At 44.6% G+C, this 22,171-nt stretch overlaps 1 protein-coding gene across 4 annotated transcripts in view; it reads right to left on the reverse strand.

Moving 5' to 3' along the window:
* The window catches only part of MCTP1 (multiple C2 and transmembrane domain containing 1), a 1,184,139-nt gene that overhangs the window by 22,358 nt on the left and 1,139,610 nt on the right, over positions 1 to 22,171 (reverse strand). For all 4 annotated transcript variants that reach the window (XM_073624522.1, XM_073624521.1, XM_073624523.1 and 1 more), the window contains 2 exons: positions 12,653 to 12,762; positions 8,690 to 8,799 (listed from right to left, as the gene is read on the reverse strand). In XM_073624522.1, coding sequence (XP_073480623.1) covers positions 8,690 to 8,799; positions 12,653 to 12,762 — 220 coding nt within the window. The remainder of the gene's footprint in view (positions 1 to 8,689; positions 8,800 to 12,652; positions 12,763 to 22,171) is intronic.

The following is a 22,171-nucleotide window of genomic DNA, read 5'->3' on the forward strand; positions in this document are numbered from 1 at the left end:
AGAATTGTAATTACATGCCCCTGTTGAACAGGAGCTGAAAAATTAGGCCTTAGGCACTGGTGCTGGTGCCACAACACTGCAACCCCTCACAGACACTCTAGTTGGAACGCAGGAACGAGCCCTGCTGCAAATTATTGCTTCAAAAATTGTAATTACACGCCCCTGTTAGACAGGGGCAGAAAAATTGGGCCTTAGGCACTGGTGCTGGTGCCACAACACTGCAACCCCTCACAGACACTCTAGTTGGAACGCAGGAACGAGCCCTGCTGCAAATTATTGCTTCAAAAATTGTAATTACACGCCCCTGTTAGACAGGGGCAGAAAAATTGGGCCTTAGGCACTGGTGCTGGTGCCACAACACTGCAACCCCTCACAGACACTCTAGTTGGAACGCAGGAACGAGCCCTGCTGCAAAGTATTGCATCAAAAATTGTAATTACACGCCCCTGTTAGACAGGGGCAGAAAAATTGGGCCTTAGGCACTGGTGCTGGTGCCACAACACTGCAACAAGCTATCAGCGTGATGATTGAGGAGGAAGAGGATAATTACTCAGGGATAGTCACTCAGCATCAGCATAGGCAGTCTTTGAAGGGATCTGAGATTTCAAAAAAAATTATTCGGTTACATCAGCATCAGGTGCTTGGTAGCTGGTGGTGATCCAAGACTCATTCATTTTTATGAAGGTCAGCCGATCGACCGAGTCGGTGGACAGACGCACCCTGTGATCGGTTACCACGCCTCCAGCAGCACTGAATGTGCGTTCCGAAAGAACGCTGGATGCAGGACAGGCCAGTAGCTCAATTGCATACTGTGCAAGCTCTGGCCAGTGATCCATCCTCAAGACCCAGTAACCCAGAGGATTTTCGGTGGGAAAGGTGTCCAAGTCTGATCTTGCCCCTAGGTATTCCTGCACCATGTAAAACAGACGCTGGCGATGGTTGCTGGAACCGATCATACCTTGGGGCTGCGGACCAAAAAATTGTCTGAACGCATCGGTCAGACGGCCACCTTCTCCACCGCTCCTTCTTTGACTGACCGAAGCCTCAGCAACACGTTGTCCAGAAACAGGAGTTTGTAACCTCCCAGTCTCTGGGAACGCGTTGCACAGACCTTTCTGCAAGGCCTCCCGAAGATGTTTCATCCTCTGCTCCCTCTGCGATGGCAAGATAAGGTCCGCAACCTTACCCTTGTAACGTGGATCAAGGAGGGTTGCCAGCCAGTATTGGTCCTTCTCCTTGATACCACGAATACGAGGATCCTTACGCAGGCTTTGCAGGATCAGGGAGGCCATGCAGCGTAGGTTTGCTGAGGCATTCGGTCCGGAGTCCTCTGGGTCACTAAGAACGACATGGTCCGCAGCCACCTCCTCCCAGCCACGTACAAGTCCATGTGTTTCTTGGGACTGATCCCTTAAAGACTGCTGCTGATGCTGAGTGCCAGGCTCCACCTCCATACTGACACAATCTTCCTCCTCCTCCTCTTCCTCCTCGTCCTCTTCCTGTGTGATCGGCGGGCACGCAGGAACACTGTCTGGATAAAGGGGGCCTTGAGAGCTAAGGAAGTCCTCCTCTTCCTGCCTCTGTTCTGCCTCAAGTGCCCTGTCCATTATTCCACGCAGCGTGTGCTCCAACAGGTGGACAAGGGGGACAGTGTCACTGATGCATGCACTGTCACTGCTCACCATCCTCGTGGCCTCCTCGAATGGTGACAGGACAGTGCATGCATCCCTGATCATGGCCCACTGGCGTGGGGAAAAAAAACCAAGCTCCCCTGACCCTGTCCTGGTGCCATAGTCGCACAGGTACTCATTTATGGCCCTCTGCTGCGTGTGCAGCCGCTGCAGCATGGCCAACGTTGAGTTCCACCTGGTGGGCATGTCACAGATTAGGCGGTTCTTGGGCAGGTTAAACTCCTTTTGGAGGTCCGTCAGCCGAGCACTGGCATTATATGACCGGCGGAAATGCACACAGACTTTCCTGGCCTGCCTCAGGACATCCTGTAAGCCCGGGTACCTGCCCAAGAACCGCTGCACCACCAAGTTAAGGACGTGAGCCAAACAGGGCACATGGGTCATTTGTCCCTGTCGGAGGGCAGAGAGGAGGTTGGTGCCATTGTCGCAAACCACCATTCCTGCCTTAAGTTGGCGTGGCGTCAACCACCTCTGAACCTGCCCCTGCAGAGCTGACAGAACCTCTGCCCCAGTGTGGCTCCTGTCCCCCAAGCACACCAGCTCAAGCACCGCATGGCATCTTTTGGCCTGCGTACTTGCGTAGCCCCTTGAACGCCTACGGAGCACCGCTGGTTCCGAGGAAGAGGCCATGGAGGAAGAAGAAGAGGAGGGGGTGGAGGAGAGAGGTGTGTCACAATCAGCATTTTGGAGGCGTGGTGGCGGAACAACCTCCAACACTACTGCACCTTGTCCTGCATCCTTCCCAGCTGCCAGCAGAGTCACCCAATGCGCCGTGAAACTTAGGTAACGTCCCTGTCCATGCCTGCTGGACCATGAGTCAGCGGTAATATGCACCTTACCGCTGACCGCCCTGTCCAGCGAGGCATGGACATTGCCTTCCACATGCCGGTAGAGAGCCGGAATCGCCTTCCGTGAGAAAAAGTGGCGTTTGGGTACCTGCCACTGAGGAACCGCACATTCCACAAACTCACGGAAGGGGGCAGAGTCTACCAACTGAAAAGGCAGCAGTTGAAGTGCTAGCAATTTTGCCAAGCTAGCATTCAACCGCTGGGCATGTGGATGGCTGGGAGCAAACTTCTTTCGGCGGTGCAGCAGCTGGGGCAGGGAAATTTGCCTGGTACAATCTGACGTCGGTGTACCAAAAGCAGATTGCCCACAAGTACTTGGCTGTGACACACCTAATTCTACACCTTCATTCCTCTCACTGCAGGTCTCAGAGAGGACTGAAGGTCTAGTGGGGTTGGAAATCTCAGCTGATGAGGAGCAAGGAGAGATCCTCTTTGTTCTTTGGTGTGGGTCTTTTAGATACGCTTGCCAACGAACTGCATGGCAGGTCAACATATGTCTGGTCAAGCATGTGGTACCCAAGCGGGAGATATTTTGGCCACGCGAGATACGCTTGAGACATATGTTGCAAATAGCAGCGGTGCGATCTGATGCACTCGTCTCAAAAAAGGCCCACACCAAAGAACTTTTTGAATAACGCGCAGAGACTGCAGCGCCCTGCACATGTGGAGCTTTGGGGTGTGATGCAGTCAATGTGCTGCCCTTAGGCTGGCCCCTGGAGGGCATCCTGCCTCGTTGGTGATGTGCTGCCGCCTCCTCCTCCTCCTCCTCCTCCTCCTCCTCCTCCTCCTCCTCCTCTCTCCTATCAGGCACCCACGTTGAGTCAGTGACCTCATCATCCCCTCCCTCCTCATCACTGGAGCAAACCTGGCAGTATGCTGCAGCAGGGGGAGCATGACTGCCAGATTGCTGTCCTTCTTGGGCACCCCCTCTGTCCGCGCTCATGTTACTGCCTTCATCGAGCTCAGTATCGTCATCAGAGCCTTCCAAACGCTGGGCATCCTCCTGGAGCATGTACCCAACACTGTGGTCAAACAGTTCGAGGGAATCCTCATGAGGACATGGTGGAGCTAGGGAAGGAGTCACTGATGACATTGAGCTGAGGGAAGAGGCCGCTGCTTTGCCAGACAAAGCACCCTGGGCATGGGTGAGAGAGGATGAGGAGGATGAGGACGGCTTGGTCATCCACTCGACCAAGTCTTCCGCATGTTGCGGCTCAACATGGCCAGCTGCCGAAAAAAAGGCCAAGCGTGTCCCATGGCCACGTGCTGATGAGGATGCACCGTCTCCACGACCAGCACTAGACACAGAGCCTGCTTGCCCTCTCTTATTGGCTTGTGACTGTCTGCCTCTCCTTCTTGGCCTTCCAGACATACTAATGGCCTGTAGCTGCACTAAGCTGGGATAGAACACCTGTAATTTTCTTCAAGTAGCTTTATATACTGTAACCAGACAAGCCTGCCTGTCAGTAGGAAGATAAGAGGAACGGATCTAGCTGAACACTGTGAGCAGGACGCACTGTACTAAATGTAAATAGTCTAGCTGCCTGACCGTGGTACTAATAGGATCAAATAGAACACCTGTAATTTTCTTCAGGTAGCTTTATATACTGTAACCAGACAAGCCTGCCTGTCATTAGGAAGATAACAGGAACGGATCTAGCTGTACACTGTGAGCAGGACGCACTGTACTAAATGTAAATAGTCTAGCTGCCTGACCGTGGTACTAATAGGATCAAATAGAACACCTGTAATTTTCTTCAGGTAGCTTTATATACTGTAACCAGACAAGCCTGCCTGTCAGTAGGAAGATAACAGGAACGGATCTAGCTGTACACTGTGAGCAGGACGCACTGTACTAAATGTAAATAGTCTAGCTGCCTGACCGTGGTACTAATAGGATCAAATAGAACACCTGTAATTTTCTTCAGGTAGCTTTATATACTGTAACCAGACAAGCCTGCCTGTCAGTAGGAAGATAACAGGAACGGATCTAGCTGTACACTGTGAGCAGGACGCACTGTACTAAATGTAAATAGTCTAGCTGCCTGACCGTGGTACTAATAGGATCAAATAGAACACCTGTAATTTTCTTCAGGTAGCTTTATATACTGTAACCAGACAAGCCTGCCTGTCAGTAGGAAGATAACAGGAACGGATCTAGCTGAACACTGTGAGCAGGACGCACTGTACTAAATGTAAATAGTCTAGCTGCCTGACCGTGGTACTAATAGGATCAAATAGAACACCTGTAATTTTCTTCAGGTAGCTTTATATACTGTAACCAGACAAGCCTGCCGGTCAGTAGGAATTTAACAGGAACGGATCTAGCTGAACACTGTGAGCAGGACGCACTGCATTAAATGTAAATAGTCTAGATAGAAGATAACAGGAACAGATCTAGCTAAACTGAATACAGTGTATATATATATATGCAACACCTGGGATGCATATATATACACAATACACTGTAAGTGCAGCTAACTGACTGACTGTTCTGCCTAATCTATCTAACTCAAATCAAATGACACTGTCTCTCTCTCTCTCTATCTCTCAGCACACCGGAACACACACTACACAGGGCCGCCGTGCAGGCGGCCTTATATAGTGTGGGGTGTGTACTAAATCCCCTGAGCCATAATTGGCCAAAGCCACCCTGGCTTTGGCCAATTACAGCTCTCTCTACTGACAGCGCTGTGATTGGCCAAGCATGCGGGTCATAGTGCATGCTTGGCCAATCATCAGCCAGCAATGCACTGCGATGCCGCAGTGAATTATGGGCCGTGACGCGCCACACGAATTTAGCGCGAACGGCCCATAACGTTCGCAATTCGGCGAACGATCGAACAGCCGATGTTCGAGTCGAACATGGGTTCGACTCGAACACGAAGCTCATCCCTAGTCATCATACAGAAAACGTATAGATACAATTTACGCAGCACACGCGTAGATAATTATTTTTTTGGGCTGCTGTACATGTGCAATTCTGAAATTGGCTGTAATTATAGCTTACAGTAGAAGCAGACTGGTAAGCAATAAGAAACAATGCCAGCTGTGTTGTTATCTTTCTGATAAATTTATGTTCATAGAGTGAAAGTTCCTTTTGACTACAGAAAATCATGTTTGATTAGTACCATCTGAATCAGGTGATAGGTTGCATGGTGAAGCAATTTCAGAAATGTTATTAGTAACATCGGACATGTGCAGTCCAAACTCACTGCACTGACGGTTCTGTTATTTTGGACTGTTTATCGTTTCTCTGCATGGGGTTTGTAGTCTATGTTACATATCTACTCTGACAATGCTATGCATACACAATCTGTCTGTCTATATGCAGCCTTTAGTATAATTGATAATTTAGCTGCTGAATGTGACAATTTTAATTGCTAGAGGTCTGGATAAGGGTTGGAAGTGGCCAAACTTAATGTTTCATCAAAATTGTAGTAATGGATATACATGGTAAACAATGGGTAAAGTCATTTTAGTTTTGGTTCAGAATCCAGCCAGTGAAAACAAAATTGTCAAGTCATCTTGTGCTAGAATGTGGCTGATCTGGCCTTGCTCTCTGTTTGCTGGCAGAAGTGCTGTCATGTGGGAAATCTCTGTGAAGACCTTTGTATCTAATAAATGAAAAGAGCCAACGCTTGCTTCAATCTCTTTAGTGCTGGCGTGGCGTGTCATACATTATATTGTAGCCACTACAGCATAAAGCCATTAAGCATTAAGAGGTCCGTTAGGGACAAGGGGAAACAGTCTGTTTTTAGTAACATTACCAAATTGTTTCTGAACTCTGTGCTGTAAATCACTAACATGGACAAAGCTTATCATTGTTTACTTGTATATTTTTGAGAGATCACATAAATATACAGAATTGTTTTATAAGGATATAGAGAACAGCAGATTTAAAACACACATCTGAACAAGATGTAGAGCAACTCCAAGCAACAGCTGAAGTCAGTGAAATATTAATGTTTAACTCCAGATTAACTGATCAAATATATATATATATATATATATATATATATATATATATATATATATATATATATATATATATATATATATATATATATAAACATGTACTAGTGAAAGGATTTATAGTTCTGTCCATTCAGTCCCAAGGTTGACCCCCCCCACCCAGGCAGACAGCAGAGCCCACCCTTGAGACCTGACTTTACTGTAGTAAAACTAGGACTTGTCCTTGCCCACAGCAGGAGAAGCAGGACTCTGATGAGCTCATCTCTCTTGTACCCTGCTTTCTCCTCCTGTCTGCATGTTCTTTGTTAGCACATCTGCACTGCAGCACATGTGATTGGCTCCTTGTGTTTGTAGCACCCTTTGGTGTGCTAGGTTTGTTAGTGTAGAATGGGTAGTATAGGGAAACTTGGTTCATCTCAGTGTTAAGCCTGAGCTGTAAATCTGGGTCAGGGTTCAGTGACTCAGGGCTGGATGACTCAGCCTAGCAGGCTTCTGGTGCCTCCCTATGTTTTCTGAGACACTGGAGAATGTTCTAGGCATAGTGGGTGGAAGCTAGGAGGAGCTACTTGGAATGTTTATGAGGGCCTCAGCCATTCCCCAGTAAAGGGTTGGCATGGAGCAGGCTACCTCATAAATAGGCATGCTAGGAGGGGCAGTCAGGTGGAAGATGGAGATGGAGTGCTGAGGAGGCTGTTGGTGGCTGTTAAGGATGCCCCTTAGTCTGGAAGGATCCTGTCAAAACACATGGAGGAAGCCCTTCCTAGAGGCACGGGAGCAAGGAGAGAGGACAGCAGGAGCAGGTTAGCACTACTGGGAGATCTCCAGAAAGTCAGCGAGGTGGGCTGGTGAGTGTCAGTCAGGAGGATTGTGGTGGAGAAGTTAGCCTCGAGCGCTAGTGAAGGGGCAGTTGCAGCCAGGTGGGTTGGCAGTGCCTAAAGAGGTGGTGCAGGGATCAGTAGCCACAGGAGGGAGCACAAGCTTGATACTGTAATACTTTGCTACACAACCAAGGGGCCTCAGGTTCCTGCCTGTAATGGACTATTGCCTTTAATCTGACTGAGTGTGTGCTGGAGGAAGAAGTGGAGTTGTATATGTAGACTGTATATAGAGACTGTATATAAGAAGGTGTCCCTGAAGTTATTGAAGCCAAGTGGGCATCCTATAACCTCCCATTCCTATCCAATTTATTATCCTCAATAAAAAAACAAAAACAAAGTCACGGACTGTTCTCTGACTCTGAAGTGCCTGTAAAATTGTGGTTGGGCTGGCTGTGTAGGGTGGGGGATCCCAGTTTATCTGGGGCCCTTAAGGGGGTGTGCTACATGTTGCTTCCCTCTCTCTCCCAGTCTGAGCTCTGATGTAATAGGGATTGCAGGATGCTGATACCATCTATGTTTGAATGTGATAGTGCAGGGAACCTAAAAGAAACCTGGCTCAGCAAGTAGCACTCTTAAAACATCATATTACTTAAAACAATGTGGTTTAAGGCAGTGGGCGGATGATAAACTCTGGCTGAAATAGGCCTTGCACATATGAAAAGTAGGAGAGAAACTGAGCTCACTGGATCATGATATCAGATAACAGATTCCCCTTCATACATGACCAGGTAGTAAATCTTCACAGATAACCATGAAGGTCACCTCTATCTTGACCTCTGCAAACGTCTTCTTTATTGAAACAGTACATGAATCTTTTCATTTACTTGGGTTTTATGAAATTTGCACAAAGAAGACATTTTATTTAGATATATCCAGATCTTGGCGCCTATCTGATCACTTTACTTTTCATCATCTTTACTTTCTTTGCTGTTTTATTCCACCAGAAAATACGTCAGGAGTTCTATGAGAGGTATAACATGACACTGAATCTGCCAGTGTCCTACCAGACCTAAAATATCAGATTTGGGTGGACTGATCCTATGAAAAAGCCCAATAAATTGCACTCAGTTTCTCAGGAATAGGCCATATGGTGCCAACTTTTAGTGTGATGACAAATTCGAAAAATAACAGCTGAGATACACATTTACAGTGTAGTGATATGTCAGTTCTCTTACCTTCTTCGATCAGACAATCTTTTCTAGATCATAAGTGCTGTAGCTGCTAAAACTATAAGTCATCCTCTTAAAAAAAACTTATCAGTGGAGAGCATCAATGGCTCTACTAATATGTTACCTACCCCACAGAAGGACGAGGTATCTGAGTGGAATAAAATATAGCACAGCCGTTAGGACGCACAAGGTGATAATTGCCAGCCAGGTTAGGAATGGGACCGTCCAGTTGACTGTGCTGTATGGAAAAAAATGACATGAGTCACAGGTCTAATCCTCTCATATATCTAATGAAAGACATAACAAATAAAGTGTGCAGGGCTAAACGAGACAGGCAGACGTATTACTCTTCTTTGCTTACTGCTGGATGTGCACAAGAGGAAATGCCAAGATAAATGATGCCAAATAAATCGTACGGCAACAACATTAGAGACAATGGCTCCTATTAATCACTCTTCAATATCCAATAACTCACTTACTAGAAATAATACAAGAACTGAGAATATTGACCAACAGCTCTTCATCGTGAATTATAACACTTTGTAAAATGTCTTCATGCATCAGGGGAATGGATCTAACCATTTAATCAGACATACTCTTATAATATACTGTGACACAGCTCATATAGGGTAGCTAAAGGGGTACTGTAGCAGAATAGCACACAGTGTTGGATATGTATACAAACGAGGGAATGGCTGACAATGCAATGTCTGTTTTTAAAACATCTTTTGTCACTGCATCTACAGTATCTATGTCTAAGCAGTTTAGCAGCAAATCAGGCAGTATGTACAAAAAATGCCTTATAGACAACTGTTAGTTGCGGTGAACACACTTTGCTGATACCTAAAATATTACATGAAAAGATGCGACCATCTTAAAGTGACATGTCCATTTTTAGTAGATACTTGACGTATTTTTCTAGTGACCCCAGAGATAAAGATCATTTGCTTAAAGTAGGACTTGTATTTATGTTCAGCCAGTCCTGTGATTTAGTAACTCCTATCTTTCTGCACAGCCAGACAGATGCACGCTTTTTCTGCTTAAACATTTTAGCTTTGTCAGAAAAAACAAAAAATTACCGCGCTAACACATAAATATTAAAAACAAACTAAATAAAGCTGCAGCTGTACTGTGGGATACCTACAGAAATCCTCAATTGAAACGATCAGTGCGATCAGGGTAAATGTCCATTGATTATTGTTCATGACAGGTTATTCCTCCACATCAAAAGTGCACATTCACCACAAAGAGAGCATGCTTACCAGATGGCAAGCTTGGAAAGCTTGCGGCTAATACCCAGCCAGGGCCTTTATCCTGGGGAGAAAAAATCTGATGCCAGCTTTAGAAGGGATAACACTCCGTACAGGAAAGGCCAACCAGACGTCTCACCACTCTTGCAAGGGCCAAGGAGTACACCTCCACCTCAGCACCTCAGTGTCCCAGGAAACCGTCATCTTGTGATGAAACGCGTTGGCAGGAGGGACGTGCTGACGTCACCGTGCTACTAAGATCCCGGAAGGACGGGTGGTCTACGCAAGCCGGACAGCTTTTTATTCCTTGTTTTTTTATATGCTCTTTGCTGTAAGTGCAATACTATTTTTTATCATTAAAGTTGTAGTTGGTTTTACACTATAGCGAGTTGTTTCTTTTTGGGTATCCTGGCTCATTGTCCTTTGAATGCTGAGGTGGAGGTGTACTCCTTGGTCCTTGCGAGAGTGGTGAGACGTCTGGTTGGCCTTTCCAGTGCAGAGTGTTATCCCTTCTAGAGCTGGCATCAGATTTCTCCCTAGGATAAAGGCCCTGGCTGGGTATTAGCCACAAGCTTTCCAAGCTTGCCATCTGGTAAGCATGCTCTCTATGTGGTGGAGGTGCACTTTTGGTGTGGTGGAATAACCTGTCATGAACAATAATCAATGGACATTTACCCTTATGGGCACAACTGATCGTTTCAATTGATGATCTTGTGGGCTTTCATTCACTTTCTATAAACATGCACGATTAGGCACTGAATGTATATGGTCAGTGCAGCTCCCTTTGCTTTTATTTTAGCTTTGTCACCTTTTTATCTTCAACCTGCTTATATGACAAAAAATCATCACCTCAGTCCAATGAGCAGGAACCCAGCCCAAGAGGCAGCAAGCTGTCCTGAAATGTGCCATGAGTGATCATCCTGACCACCAGAGATGTGTTGCCACTATCACAACCCTGTTCTTAAAGTGATTGTAAGCGATCACCTTGTCAAACAATGCATTCAGTTTAAAACAGAAAAGAAAGGCAAAACATTTGTGTAGAGATATAAAAAACATTATAAAAAGCTTTTTCCTTTTTTATAAGTGATCACATTCCCTCTGTTTTCAGCTGCATAAGCTGGGGGAGTAGAAACAACAGCAAACTGATATTCCCAGTGAATGGCTGTGAAAGGTGGTGGGGGGGTTGTGTCAGGACAAATCTGATCATTGGAGGTGAGCACACTGGGTTTCCAGCACAACTAGAGAACTGGCCACAGTGTGTTCCCCTGTTTAGTGTGGTCAATTTCTAATAGGAAAGCAAGGGGGCTGGCAGGAACACCAGGGATTTCATATAAAGGAAGCAATACAAAGAGAACAGGATACTTTATCATACAAGTACATGGTATAGCAGGCACATATCAGGAATATGAAGTGTTGGGGTAACAAACACTTTATCTTTTTTGCATGGAGTTCCACTTGAAGTTCCAACGTCCGCACAATTACTGTAGCCGTTATGAGAGGTGCATCCATCCTTGTTGAATAAATAGTATTTTTTTACACTGTGGTGAATGCAACAGTAGGAGAGCAGGAGTTGGGATAGCCAAGGTGTATAGCAATATTAAAAGCTCCCAGGGGAAGCTTAAGTTCTATGGCAGAGTGAACTAGCTTCTGGATTCTTAATAGGACCTTAGGAAATCCTCTTTATATTAAGGAGCAACAAACCACGCAGTCCATTAAGTACTTGGTAGTCATTTTAGTTCATGAATATTAGAGATTTGTTTTGCTTACAAATTTTGGTCAAGCTAAAAAAGGAGTATGGTATGCCCACATATACTAGGAAGCCAAAATAGTGAAAAAAAATTGCTCAGACAGGGTGAGTAGTGGTAGCAAAGTGTACATAGGTGTGTAAATTTTTTTATTAAAAAAATCACACAAACATACAGTTCATTAATAAAAACATATTTACACAAAAATAAACAACTACTAAACAAAAACAAGCGTGCTTACATCAGCAAGTAAAGAAAACCGTTTCCTGACAAGATTACATAGAAACATATTTTAATGACAACTACAAACCCCGAACCTCAACTTAAACACAATCCAGGCTAAGAAACATTTTGAGATTTAATCGCCATCAGGATGTGATTCCAAAACCCCCCCCATTAACCCCTCCCCCCACATCCTTCGCCCCGACTTCCACATCATTCACCCCGACTTCCACATCATTCACCCCGACTTCCACATCATTCACCCCGACTTCCACATCATTCACCCTGCATTCTGCAACAGCCACCCTCATGCCACATAGGTGTGTAAAATCCTCTGCTGCTGTCCTGTCTGATGCATAGCAAAGGTATGGATGACAGACAGCAGCACCCGGTCCACCTGTGGAAGGTAATATGACCTTCCAAAATTCATCAGCTGCAGGGGTTTTAAGTTCTACCACGTTATGTTGAAATGACACGGCTCCTTTGTACACTATTTCATTTTGAATTTGGAGCTGTAATTCCCACTGAGCAAATGTCATGGGATTCACCTTATTGTGAGAGCCTAGAGAAATTTAGCAGAACCCCAGCTTGAATATATGAATTATCAAAGAGCTTTTGTGGTACTGAGGCCTTTAATAGAGAAAGTTCATGAATTGGGACTCGGCAACCCAAAGGCACATATTGTAAATGTTCTTCATTATCTGTTTGCTTTTTTAATCCAAAGATTTTACAACATGTTTTTCTCTGTCTTTTTCCTGCCAGCCTACTTGGATGACATTAGTCATATTTAAAGTGATCCTAGATACAGAAATAAACTGTAGCCGTATTTGATATGGTCTTCTATGGCAATATATATTGACACATATGTACTCACTTTTTTATCCTCTCACCCAAAGAAGCCACTTCATCAAGCACGCCCTGTACACTGATGCACACCTCTTGAATGGCATACAGTTTATTCATAAATCCTTTTTTCTCACAGTCCTAGTAGAAGGGAAGAATGGAGATTGTTTATCAAATAACACATATTTTCTATCCATTAACAAACCTATTACCAAGGAATCCTTTAATAATTGAAATCTAAATTTCCAAGATACCTAGTGCAAAAAATGCATGACAAAACACAGCTGTGGTATCTATCTGTGGTAGCTGACAGTGACGTCAATGAAATTTCTGCACAGGAGCCCATCAGTGTCCCACCTACCGTTTTTAAATAACAAACATATCATAATTACCTCTACTGTGCAGCTTGTCTTCTGGGGTTCCCCGGCGGCTCTTGCGGCTCCCCCCTCACATCAGATAACTCCCTAGGAGAAGTGCTCTCCTGAGGGGGTTACCTTGCGGGAAGCTCCCGAGTCCAGCATTTGGCGTCCATAGCCACCGAATGTATGACTCGGCCCTGCCCCCCGGCGCCCGCATCATTGGATTTGATTGACAGCAGTGGGAGCCAGTGGCTGTGCTGGTATCAATCTATCCAAACGAGATCCAAGAACCCCGGGAAGAGAGACAGCGCGTCCCCGCCGGGTCAAGTTCCAGGGCTCAGTTAGGTAAAACAGGGGGGGACTGGGGGGCTGGTCACTTCCAGGTGTTTTTTCACCTTAATGCATAGGGTGCATTAAGGTGAAAAAACACAAAGGTTTACAACCCCTTTAAAATACATTGGACAATTTTTATAGGTAGAAAACTGCATTAATCTACATGCAGGGCGCCAGACACATAGATTCCAACTGGTTTTTTTTTTTAAGCATGTGATTAGAACCTGAGGCTCTAAGTGGCTTAAAAAAGGGTGGACTCGTGACATAGAGCACTGCGCTCTGAGCCCACCCAGTTGTGTGACACTAGCGCATTAATGTTCTCCTCCTGGCCAATCAGGAAGTGGGTCCTGAGACCTGATTGGCCAGGGAGTCTTAGGACTCCTGGCCAATCGGGTCTCAGGACCCGCTTCCTATTCGACCGGGAGGAAAAGCAACGGCCCCAGAGCAAGGAGCGAGATCTTTGTCATTTGCCTCCTAAGGTAAGGAGGCCTCTGATCGCTGCTATCCTGCCTGTCTCCCCCGAAATATTGAGCACCAGCCACACTGGCCACATTGTGACTTTACTGGTATCCCCTCTGGATTATGCTGCCATTTACTGTAGTATGTGTGTGTTTTTTTTTAATGAAAGGACTAAATACCTTTTCTCACAGTGCCGCTGTGCAGTTACGTGATCTGCTCTTCTTCCCTGATCTATTGAGAGAAGCGGGAGGGGCCGAGCTTCCCCAGAGGAGATCACGTGACTGCACAGCAGCAGTGTGGAAAAAGGTATTTAGCCTTTGCATTTTAAAAACACACACATATACTATAGTTAATGCCATCATAATCCAAGGGGATACGTGTATTTTTGCTGCATATTGCAGCTGAAAATCGGTGGGAGGGGTTGGGAAGAGAGCCGCTCTCACGCTGACAGGCAGGGAGGGAGGGGGAGAGATTCAAAGCAGAGAGCGGGATGACAGAGGCACATAACCTGACAATGGTATCATGGCTTAGAAGCCATGGTTAGCATGGTCAGCACAGATGGGGGACACAGGAACAGGCAGGATCAACCATGTATATTACAACATAGATAGGGAAAAATTACACAGCACAAGCACTGTGCTATAGATCAGGGGCAGGCAACCTTAAAGAGGTGGAAATCTACCTGAACAACATGGAAGTACTCAAAGATCACCAGGCTATGGCTAAATGCAGCAAATCCACAGGAAACACAGTGTGGGTAAACCACAGCACATCATTGTGAAAGCAGGCCTATACTATTATGCCCAGTCTATTGCTTCACACTGACCTGAAGATCTCTTCTTTCCTGCTGCTGGCACCACTCTGGAGACTGCTAGCCAGGATAAGAGGTGGACTGCAGTTGGTATCACTCCGCATGGGACAGGAGCCACAGAGGAGGCATCTGCATATGCAGCTCTTGCTCCCTACTACAGCTTCACATTTACAAGTAGTCTGTCTGCATTGCACTCAGTTTAATGCTCTGGGATGGAGGGCCAGAAAGCCCAGACCACCATCTACTAGTCACCTGTCATCTACTAGTCATCAGGTAGGTCAAGATCTACAGGTTGCTGACCCCCGCTATAGATCCTGCCTTAAAGGAACAGGATCTTTTTTTATTATAATTTTTTAGGGTTACAGCCACTTTAAGCTGGCCATACTTTATATAATTTTCTTGTTCAGTTTACCTTCATATTATATGGCTTTGGTAAAGCTAAAGGAAAATTGCAACCATTTGTATAATGAATGGCCAGCCTAAGTGAATGTGGTGAAGCTTCCACTTGCAAAAAATACCCAATCACATGTAATGAACACAAAAAAAATAAAAATTTGTATCTAGTTTTAATAGTGAGCATAGAAAGAAAGATGCAGTATGGTTTACACACACACACTTACAGTAAGCTTTTACTCTTCTAGTAGATTTCCAGATTCTGGCTATAGTTAGGTGATTAATGATGGAGATGGATCTGTGTGTACTTTTAGACACCAGGTATATACAGTCATATTTAAAAAACACAGTAAAGCCCAAACGTTATTTTTAAATAAATAGCGTAACAAATGGTTAAAGCGCCCGCATTTTGTCAATTCACTCTTTGTCAGCTGTCCCCATTAGAAGACGTTCAATTCTTGTTTCAGAGACAACCCCAATAGGGTAGAGATGACAATACAATTCTCATACTTAATTGCTCGTTACAAAAATAGAAAAAAACAAAAAAACATTGCTTTTGGTACAATTTAAGGGAAAAAAACAAGCCTTAACACACACCAGAAAGAATGCTTTTTGGTTGCTCAAAGAGCCTGAGACTTTCGCAAATGAAAATGTTTTTTTACTGTAAGGGGTGTACACTACAGGATATCTTCCAAACATGGGTTTTATCAATAAGACACAGTAAGGACTTGGCATAATAATACAGTATAGTGGTATTATAATAATAATATATAGTATTAAAAGTATATGAGCCCCTAGTGATAATTATCAAGTTCAGTGACAATCTTATTAGTGTCCTTCTACCTTTGGGGAAGTGTTACCCTACCTTTATATAGTTTTAAAAATTGTATTTAATAGATACTTTAGCCATTGGGAGAAATTGGCACATGCTTTAAAAGGATTTTTTTTTGTTTGCCTTACCAGCCTGGTTTAAACATGTTGGACAGGGGGGCGTGGTCTGGCCTTGCACACATAAAGGCGCATTCTTTTGTGGTCCCCCATTTACTAATATATTACTAATATAGTCTGTACAGCAAGTTTAAAGTGACCCAAAACAGTTATTACAAAGCCTGGAAAGAGAGGACTCTTCAGAGCCACTTATAGCTCTGAAAAGCTTAAAAAGGAGGCAGTGTCAGACTGAAGAGGCTAAACTGAGAAAGAAGGCTGATACAGTGAAGAGTTATAATACTCTGCAAATGCTTAGGGCAGAAGGATTATGGTAACAGCAATTGCCAGATAAGCTTCTCTCCACAATCACCTTGGGCTGATACACTTTGGAACATTAAACAATATCTTAAAGCTCCACTGACAAAAGAAGATCTTGAGGCCATCGTCCATGGTAATAATAATATGCCCATGCATATAAACACAGCCTTAAAGAGGAACTTCACCCTTCTCTTAAAATTACAACAAAGGCACCGTTAGAAATGATTAGTAAATGATTAAAAATAAATGAAGGCTTTTTATTCATGTCTTTTCCTCCATCATTCATCTCAAGGTGGCCATTTCAACAAAGGGCAAATGAATCCATCTCCCTTTACTTCCTGGAACTCTGCAAAGAACACTGGGTCTGCCTCTTGAAACATGTGACAGGAACTTAACTGGATGCATCTGTGTGACTAGGGCTACATCATCTGTGCCTCACTCAATCAGTAGAAAAAAACAATAATTGTAAGTTAAAGCAAAACATGTTGGTTAAATGAATGAATGTAAGATGAATTTCATTATCAGTTTGAAGAGTTACATTCTTTTGTGATTTTAGTGGAAAAGGTCACTTTATTAACTCAAAACTGAAACATTCCAGCTGAGGGCCAGAGGACAGGAGCTGGAAGAAACTAGTGCACAATTAAATACAAACACAGCTTCTGGACAGGGTCAACGGAGGAACTCCCTCAACCTCCCATTAGCCATGATGGAGTGATCCTGGATCTCCCTCCTCCTTTCATACCCCTAGTCGCTTTTCTTGCTCTTACCCATTCTTTCATCTCAACTGGCTTCAATTCAGTAACCCTTTTCATGGATATATAACGTACAGGTGCAATTATCCTCAATATATCAGTAGATGAACCTGATAATTTGTACTACTTTTCATTATGTCTTCTGACAAAGGTAACATCCAACCAATTTAGTTGGGTAGTTGCCTCCCCAGTTACCTCTTGAATGATCTGAGATAGTGGTGCCTGGTTACCAACACCTTCTTTTTGCCAACAATGGAATTTGTGATTTTTATGTGTACATCACCTCATTTTGGATCATTTGTATCTTACTACCTTTACACTCTTTCTACTCATTGTAACTGTAACTCATACCTATAAAAAGTTTAACAAAATATGACTGAACAAAATACAAACACAGGACCATAAGACTTAAGCCGGCCATACATGTATGGGTGACCTGGTTGTACACAAGTTGATATATTGATCAACTTCTGTACAACCAACCAGTCAGGCTTTTCTGGAACAAACAGTGTCACTGGCTATAGCCCGCTGTCAGAACACAATAGCAATGATTCCCCCATTCTCCTCAAATGTGTGGATGGGGAAATTGGATCCATTTTTTCATTCAACCCACTGGTTGAATGAAAACAAAAAAGAAAATGTATGGCCAATCTTAGGCTCTTAGAATGCAAACGGATGAGTATTGGAATAAGACCCAAGAACTTTTTACCGATTTTATTGGGCACCTTTAATCAAATTCTGGGCAACCCTGCAGATTGGACCTTGAAAGTGCACACTGGGCATATATACCATGAAGTGACAATATTGTTAAACTCAGAGATGTAATCTGTAAGATGCTTAAATTTGTTGATAGTATTAGTTGAGTATTGAAATTATGCGCGGGAAGCTTCTTGGATCCAGAGAATACTTTACTTTCATGGAGGATATCTTTATCATGGCTCGACATTATGTAGACAGGAAAAAGGAGCATACAAGTATGTGCAACGAGATAGACATTACATCCTGTTATATCATAGAAAACATGAACTATACACTATAATACTACAGCACCACCTGCTGCATAGATAGATATAATGCATATATATAGTTCAGTTTATATAACTTGCTGTTGCTTTTCCAACAGATAGAGAGGCCATTATTAGGACAAAACCCCTTATTTGACTCTGATAATGTCAATTTTCTTTTTTCTTTTAGTATTTTTATTGGCACATCCTTGTGATGAGGACAACACTTTGACCCCCACTGGACTTGCTCTAGCAGGAACAGATCATGTACACCTGGGGTTTCTTGTTCCATCTTTCTGCCACCGGGGATGATGTCACAGCAACTTTACATAACAAAAGAGTCCTGCAAGGATTCTTTCCCAACATTGGCACTCTTGATTTATAGGTCTGTGGAGACCATCCTGCTCTAAAAAGATGCCTAAGAGACAGCAATGTGACTCCAAATAGTCACTCTGAGGGTGCAGGTACCTTTGCATAACTACAACCTTTATCTATAAAGGTTTAATTTAAAAAAATGTGTGGAACAGTAATATATTGTAAGAAATGTGTAAGAGGACTTAAAATGAATTTTATATTGTAACATTTTCTCTTTTTTTTATGTTCAGTCCCATGTTATGAGAAGAGGTGGAATAAAATTGACAGGAGCAATTAACTAATATAAACAGCTTTAAACAGAACTTTTTTTTTATCACAACCGTAAACAAGAAATATCAAGGGATTTATGTATCAAAGTAAAGGAAAATAACTATAGAGCAACTGGGAGCACCAGCTGTACATTATACAATCATTATGGTGAATATTTTGGAATGTTTTTGGTATGTCATAAAGTGCTAGTATGCGGTGCATACTATTACATCAGTGGCGGTTGGTGCTCAAAACTTTTGGGGGACGCAAACTGAAAAATTCAAAAAAATACTGAAAAAAAAAACATCAATTGCAGCCTTACTGTGCCATCAATTGCAGCCACTGTGCCCATAAAATGCAACCACTGTGCCCCATAAAATGCAGCTACTGTGCCCATCAAATGCAGCCTCTGTGCCCATCATATGCAGGCTCTGTGCCCATCATATGCAGCCTGTGCCCATCATATGCAGCCTCTGTGCCCATCATATGCAGCCTCTGTGACTCCCCCCCCTGCTCGCCGTCTGACCGGCACACACTTGCCCCATCATGGTGGCGGGTGATGGCAGTAAGCTGTGGGACATGCAGCGGGTCAGGCGACGGCTCCTGTGTCCTCCATGGTTCTCTGTCCTCCCGTGTGTCTCTTCTTCCGTTCTGTTAGGTGTCCAATCAGAGCGCCTGTGCCTTTAGCCAATCAGGTGACGGGTATTAGATCCGCACCTCCTGATTGGCTGAGAGGCGGTTCAGTGTTAGAAAAGCAAATATTAATTTGCTTTGTTAACACACCTGGGTGGACAGCGAGGCAATGCTTTGCACTCCAAGTCCACCTTTTTTGAAGCCCAGATTGAAAACTGGCTACAAGGGCGAGTTCAGAGGGTGGTGATAAATGGGGAGTACTCAGAATGGTCAGGGGTGGGTAGTGGGGTTCCCCAAGGTTCTGTGCTGGGACCAATCCTATTTAATTTGTTCATAAACGACCTGGAGGATGGGATAAACAGTTCAATCTCTGTATTTGCAGACGATACTAAGCTAAGCTGGGCAATAACTTCTCCGCAGGATGTGGAAACCTTGCAAAAAGACCTGAACAAATTAATGGGGTGGGCGACTACATGGCAAATGAGGTTCAATGTAGAAAAATGTAAAATAATGCATTTGGGTGGCAAAAATATGAATGCAATCTATACACTGGGGGGAGAACCTCTGGGGGAATCTAGGATGGAAAAGGACCTGGGGGTCCTAGTAGATGATAGGCTCAGCAATGGCATGCAATGCCAAGCTGCTGCTAACAAAGCAAACAGAATATTGGCATGCATTAAAAGGGGATCAACGCCAGAGATAAAACGATAATTCTCCCACTCTACAAGACTCTGGTCCGGCCGCACCTGGAGTATGCTGTCCAGTTCTGGGCACCAGTCCTTAGGAAGGATGTACTGGAAATGGAGCGAGTACAAAGAAGCGCAACAAAGCTAATAAAGGGTCAGGAGGATATTAGTTATGAAGAAAGGTTACTAGCACATTCTCTCTGGAGAAGAGGCGCTTGAGAGGGGATATGATTTAAATTTACAAATACTGTACTGGTGACCCCACAATAGGGATAAAACTTTTTCGCAGAAGATAGTTTAATAAGACTCGTGGCCACTCATTACAATTAGAAGAAAAGAGGTTTAACCTTACACTACGTAGAGGGTTCTTTACTGTAAGAGCGGCAAGGATGTGGAATTCCCTTCCACAGGCGGTGGTCTCAGCGGGGAGCATTGATGGCTTCAAGAAACTATTAGATAATCACCTGAATGACCGCAACATACAGGGATATACAATGTAATACTGACACATAATCACACACATAGGTTGGACTTGATGGACTTGTGTCTTTTTTCAACCTCACCTACTATGTAATTAGAGCCTGTGGCTCTTATCAGGTGTTTAAAAAAACACCTCCATCACTGGAATTCAGGCGCCCGGCGTCCGAAAAGGGGCCGGACGCCTGAATACGGGGTGGCTACTGTGACCATGGATAGATTCATGCAAAATGGGAACAGAACAAAGCATACCTCCAAACAGTCCCAGATTTCATGAGACCCTCCTGGGGTTTTACCCACATACCAGTGTTCTGCAGATCCAGATCCCATCAGGGCCATCTTAAGAGCATTATAAGCCCCCGGGCAATACAGTGCGTTTAATGGGCACAGTGGCAGCTTTGATGGGCACAGTGGCTGTGTTTGATGGGCACAGTGGCAGCTTTGATGGGCACAGTGGCTGTGTTTGATGGGCACAGTGGCAGCTTTGATGGGCACAGTGGCTGTGTTTGATGGGCACAGTGGCAGCTTTTGAGGGGCACAGACAGTGGCTGTGTTTGATGCACAACTGGACCTTACTTAAGTAGACAGTGTTAGACTTACTTGAGGCCGTCGGCCTTTTGCAGTACAGTGTGTCACTCACAGCAGCAAGGCAGTGCCAGCTATCAATCAGGGCTGTCTTTCCACTCTGCTCCCTCTACACGCTGTCTGAAGAACATGGCAGAGGTGGGCGAAGCTTGTTCACTAGCTGCTAGGGGTGGCCACGACGCGCTATGAATGCTGGGGCAGCCGCGGCCTCTGACTGACGTCACTGGTTGCTAGCTAGATGCCGGGCGGCCGGCAATTCTAGCAAATGAGCAACCAGTGCAGTCAGTCAACTTAAGCAGCAGATTGCAGCGCTGAGGATCGGCCCTGGATGGGGCCCCACCAGGCAAGTGGGGCCCCCGGGCAACTGCCCAGCGTGCCCAGTGGAAAAAACTGCCCTGGACCCCATGCCACTGCCGGTCAGTTGCTAGAACTTTCAGTCCTGCACTTGGCTTTGGCTCCTTAATTGTTTTGTCAGGTAATCTCCTGCCTGACATGAATACTAACATTTCGACAGAGGGAGGCAGCAGAATGGAAAACAGAGCATATATACTGTAGGTAAGTAATCCACTGAACACCGATCACCCCCTCTCCATCAACAGATCATCAGTGTCCCTCCCCCCTTCACAAAGGGTTAGTGTCCCCCCCACACAGCATCAATGCCCCCCTTTCTTTCCAGAGTACCAGTGCACCACCTCCTCCCCCATTCCCCGCATTATAAGGCTACATACAAACAGGTGATTTGGCATTTCAGCGTCAAATACTGGAGTTTTCTGGTGTCCAGGAGGTGCAGGTGCATCGTCCAGCCCCACTACCAGCAGTTTGTCAAAATCTAGGACAGGCTGAAATATGCAGAGGGTGGATACTGTACCAAGTGGTACTTGCGATTAAGGCCATATGCGTTCAGGGACATACTCCCCAAATGCAGAATTCTTGCATGCAGGGTTTACATCTCTGAAAACATATGGCCCTAAACGCAGGTTCCAGTGTCCAGCCAACAAGTGTTTCATCACGTATTAAATGGATGCTACACCAAGGGAGACTCAGACAAAGTGTTAACTCTTTGTACATATTCTATTTTACACTTTAAAGATCCTTCAGGTCTACAGTATGTGTGTTTGTGAGACTCTCACTTGTAGTACAGTAGTTAAGGGATATTTTTGCAGCACATGTGTGTAGTGTGTACTGTCAG

Source organism: Aquarana catesbeiana, linkage group LG01, assembly GCF_042186555.1.
Source record: "Aquarana catesbeiana isolate 2022-GZ linkage group LG01, ASM4218655v1, whole genome shotgun sequence".
Taxonomy (NCBI): domain Eukaryota; kingdom Metazoa; phylum Chordata; class Amphibia; order Anura; family Ranidae; genus Aquarana; species Aquarana catesbeiana.